The sequence below is a fragment of the Pistacia vera genome, unplaced genomic scaffold (assembly GCF_008641045.1).
Source record: "Pistacia vera cultivar Batoury unplaced genomic scaffold, PisVer_v2 Contig955, whole genome shotgun sequence".
Lineage (NCBI taxonomy): Eukaryota > Viridiplantae > Streptophyta > Magnoliopsida > Sapindales > Anacardiaceae > Pistacia > Pistacia vera.
Window position 1 is genome coordinate 404,069 of NW_022196840.1, and position 4,752 is coordinate 408,820.

At 32.9% G+C, this 4,752-nt stretch overlaps 1 protein-coding gene across 3 annotated transcripts; it reads left to right on the plus strand.

Annotated features, from left to right (window-relative positions):
- The first annotated feature begins 439 nt into the window (after positions 1-439).
- LOC116121013 (isoleucine--tRNA ligase, cytoplasmic-like) lies at positions 440-4,752 on the plus strand. Of its 3 annotated transcripts, XR_004126634.1 has the most exons (6): positions 440-532; positions 631-714; positions 3,233-3,312; positions 3,388-3,533; positions 3,932-3,995; positions 4,513-4,748. XR_004126634.1 is itself a non-coding variant. In XM_031406979.1 (5 exons), exons 1-4 carry the CDS (start codon positions 467-469, stop codon positions 3,524-3,526), a joined length of 321 nt encoding a protein of 106 aa, XP_031262839.1. In that variant the 5' UTR covers positions 440-466; the 3' UTR covers positions 3,527-3,533; positions 4,513-4,752. The 3 variants fall into 3 exon arrangements, 2 of the variants coding, with proteins under 2 accessions (XP_031262839.1, XP_031262838.1); XM_031406979.1 differs by lacking the exon at positions 3,932-3,995 and having other exon boundaries at positions 3,233-3,264; positions 4,513-4,752; XM_031406978.1 differs by lacking the exon at positions 3,932-3,995 and having other exon boundaries at positions 4,513-4,737.

Below are 4,752 nucleotides of genomic sequence, written 5' to 3' on the forward strand. Positions count from 1 at the left end.
TCATTTTAGATTATTCTACATTTCAGGGTTACAGATTTAGGATGTTGATATGTGTTTTGGTATGTTTGTTTTGTTTTTTTTTTTCATTTCTGTTGCTGGTTGGGTAAGAGTAGACTGTTGGTTGTAGGGTGTTGACTTCATAATAATAACATAAATGTATATATTATCCTTATTCGGAATGTTTTCAATATATATCATCATCACATTTCATTTTAGATTATTCTACATTTCAGGGTTACCGATTTAGGATGTTGATATGTGTTTTGGTATGTTTGTTTTGTTTTTTTTTTTCATTTCTATTGTTGGTTGGGTAAGAGTAGACTATTGGTTGTAGGGTGTTGACTTCATAATAATAATATAAATGTGTATATTATCCTTATTCGAAATATTTTCAGTATATATCATCGTCACATTTCATTTCAGATTATTCTACATTTCAAGGNTCTTAAAGCCTGGCCAATGTTTCATGGCATTTGAGTGGTGCATCACTGATTATTTTGATCCTAAAAATCAAGAACATCACAAGATTAAGGTAGTGAAGAAAAAACTTGCTAGTTGTTATGTACCTAGCTATGTCATGATTTACATTATATATATTCTGATTATAATGAAGTTTGATTGACATTGCAGGCAGAAATTGAGATTGGTGATGGCCTTCCAGACATCAGGTACACCAGACAATGCCTTGAAGCTCTGAAACAAGCTGGTTTTGAGGCAAGACTATATATACCTTTTTAGTTTTCTTCAATAATCTGCTTCAGTTTCACGTTCCCCTTTATATACGTTTTCACATCATGTACAATTATATTTATTTATTATTGAAGGTGTTGGTATGTGTCAGATTGCAGGTTGGCTGTTGTCTTTGTTTTCTTCTCTGTTCTATTGCAAATATTTCAGTCTTCTGTTTCCTTCTCTATTTTAGTGCAGACATTTCAGATGATAAACTTCACTTTTACTCTTCTTTGCTATTATATTATATTGTGTGTGTTACACAAAGTTCATTTTTGTAATTATATATAAGTGCCTGCATTTATTTTGTATTTGAAATAAGAGACCTGCTGCCATTTTGGCATCTGCCTGGAGAAATGGAAACTTGGCCCCCACCTTCCATAACTTATTCCAAACATTGGGCACACTATCCCTTCAATTAAAAATTTCATTTCTTTAATCTTATCTATTTCTTTGTCCTTTATCTAATTCTATAATATTCTCCATGGAGAAAAGAACCAAATTGTTTCATGTGGTGATGGTTTGTGACTTGTACGTTTAGATATTCCTTCATGGGAAGGAGACCCGGAGAAAGATAGTTTGTGTCTGGTTTGTTAGAGATATAATATTTTTGACTCTATATGCTCACACTTACACATGAATTAAACTCTTTTGACTTTAAAGATAATTTAATTTGTTGAGTTTTTAAAGTATCCAATTCTTCATTGGAAGCATCATGTTTGAACTTGTACAATGATCCTTCATTGCATATACCTTTAGCATGAAATTGAGTATCGAGTCGTTTGTAATCCTCCGACTAATAAATTCCTTTGTCTTTTAATGTTATATGGTACTAATAAACTATGTACTAACATTATTTAATGAGGTTTGTGTTTTTTATTAGATAAATGAATGGAGGATATTGTATGTTGTTAATCCAAAAATTTATTTATTTTTATAGTTGTAGGTGTATGTTTTATATTATATATATTCAACTTGGGAATTATATTAGGATCCTTTTATTAGAGAAAGAGGTTGAAGAAAAGAAAAAGTGAAAGCTTTTTGTGCTGTAAGCACTTGCTAATTAATCATCTGCTTAATCTTCATCTTTTTGGCTGGGGAATTAAATCATCAGCTTGACTAATTAATTCCAATGCTTTTAAAGTCATAAGGATAATTAAATAAAGAATGCATGTGATTAATTAGGACTGTTCAACGAGGCGAGCCGCTCTCAAGCAGACTTGGCTCGGCTCGTAAACGGCTCGCCTTGTCTAGAATCGAGTTGGCTCGGCTCGATTCATGAGAGAGCATGAGCCGAGTTTGAGCTTGCCTCGGCTCGACTTGTTAGGCTCGTGAGCCGAGCCAGGCTCAAATTATTAGGGGCGTTTTAGGGGTTTTATAAAATCTGGGGGATTAAACTAAAATTTTCAAAACAAAAAGTTTGCAAAAATGACAAAGAAACCCCCGATTTTAAAATCCCTAAAAGCACGACTAAAACCCTTTGTCGTAAAACCAAACCAAATCAAACTATCTCAAGCAAGTTGTTGCCTTCAGAGTTGGAGAGTGTAGGGGAAACAAGGAGAAAGAAGGAAAGAAAGGAAGAGAAAATAAGAGAAACAAGAGCCATTAGAGAGAGAAAAGAAGAGAAAGCAAAGGAGTAATAAGTAACAAAAAGAGAAGAGGAAGAAAGTACCTTTAGAGTTGGTGGAGAGAAAAAGGGAAACAGGGAGAAAGAAAGAAAGAAAGAAAGGAAGAAAAAATAAGAGAAACAGGAGCCATTGGAGAGAGAAAAGAAGAGAAACCAAATGAATAATAAATTAGAGAGAGAAAAAAGAAGAGAAAGTAGTAATAAATTAGAGAGAGAGAAAAGAAGAGAAAGGAAAGGAGTAATAAATTAAAGAGAGAGAGAAAAGAAGAGAAAGGAAAGAGTAATAAATTAGAGAGAGAAAATCTGCTTCGAAATTAAAAAAAATCATGCTTTTTACTGGCTCACGAGCCGGCTCTAACTCGGCTCTTTAAGCCGGCTTGCGAGCCAGGCTCAAAATCCTCTCCTCATTTCACGAGCCGAGCCAAGCCTGAAAATAAGCGGCTTGGCTCGGCTTGAACTCGAATTCTCCTCCCCTTTCACAAGCCGAGCCCGTTAAGCAAAAAACTCGGCTTAGTTCGAAAACAGCCTTATGATTAATTATATATATAAACAATAATCACTTGCTAATTGAACATGTATAATATTATTAATTGCATTATTTTTTATCTGACCTAAGAAAAAAATTATTAATTTAAAAAGTATATAGAGAATTTCATAAATTTCCCGTGAATTTGAAACTTAATCTTGTACAGTTTTCTTAAACTTCATTGTGGTAAAAGAGTAGGTTTATCTTCCTTTCTTTTATCTTTGATTTCATGAAGAATTTACTGGAGCTTGTGCTTTCCATTCTGCCTATTAATTGTGAATTTTAATTTCCTTCACATATTTGTACCATTAATAATTCTTCTCCATATGCATTCCACTCTTTTTTGCTAGTTAATGGCTATTGCTGCAGAACCTGATTTTAGGTGCAAAGATATGAAATGTGCTTCTTTATCTGCAGAACCTGATTTTAGGTATGTAAATTGTTTATAAGTGCCTGGATTACAGTTTATGCTTGCAATTAGTCTTATGTGATTATTTTCTTCTAGTGTGTTGGGTAAGCGACTTGGTAAATCACTGGGAGTTGTTGCCAAGGAAGTCAAAGCAATGACTCAAGGAGATATCTTAGCTTTTGAGAAAGCTAGCTGGAGAAGTAACTATTGCTACACACTGTTGGAAGCTGACTGATATTAAGGTGCATCATCTTGTGTTGGGTTTTTTTTTTCCCTATACGGGTAACCTTTATATGTGTTTATTGAATGCCATTTGGATAAAAAGGTGTTTAAATTTTAATCTAACTAGAGTTTCCTTAAAATCAAGTGCCAAATGGATTTTGTTGTTCTTTTTATTTTTTTCGCTTCTGCTTCTATTTCTTCTTATCCAAAGTACTGGAAACTATTTCTTGGACCTGGAGGAGTACTCTTTTTCAAAGTGATATAGATTTGAACAATATATTTCAGTCCCTGATGGTTAAAATGATGAAATTTGAACTCATCTTGTCCAAACAATGGGGGTGACTATACAGCCCCAGGCCTAAACCTCCATTCTTAACTGATAGTGCCACTTGTTAATTTTGTCTGTCTTAAACTTTAGGTTGTGCGGGAATTCAAATGTCCTGATGGTATGACTGAAAAGGATATTGATGCAGCTGGAGATAGTAAGTGTTGTTAATGATATTCTAGAGACAATTCAATCTTAGCTCTAATGAATCTGAAATATTCTCATATCATGAATTCACAAATTTTAAATGTAAGATAATCTCTTGTAAACTAAATTTGAATTGGATTTTGAATACATGATAACAGATTCGAAGTCTGAACATTTTATAAAACAAAAGATAGCAGTGTTGGTTTATTGTATAATGATAAAGGGGTTTTGAGAATATCATGCATGAACGTTGAATGGTGTTGATAATCTCAGGTTGTGTTAAACTGGTGTATTGGCTGAATTACTACCAATATATATATATATATATATATATATTGAAGAGTATTTGTTTGATTGTTCCATGTTGTTTATTGTGTTTCTCTGAAATTGTTATCTGCGTTGTGGAATTCTGGAATTTGTGTTTTGCTAGGATTCGAGTGAGTTGTGATTGAAGGTGAGAACTGGGTTTTCATCAATGTTCTGTAGTTGTATATATACTGAATTTATTTGTGTTTAATCTTTTATAGTTCCTAGGGAAAGAAATATACACAGATGCGGAGATCGATGATGAAGTTAAGAGGAGAATGGGCGATGTACGTATCAAACTTTTTTAAGTTATTGATGTTTCATTGATGTCAAAGCATCAACGAGGGAAAAAAAAAGTATTAAAACTTTTGTTGAATGATATATTATTATTGTTGAATTTCGTTTACTTAATCAGTATGGTTCAAAGATTGTTGAATGTTTAAATTTATTTATGAATTGTG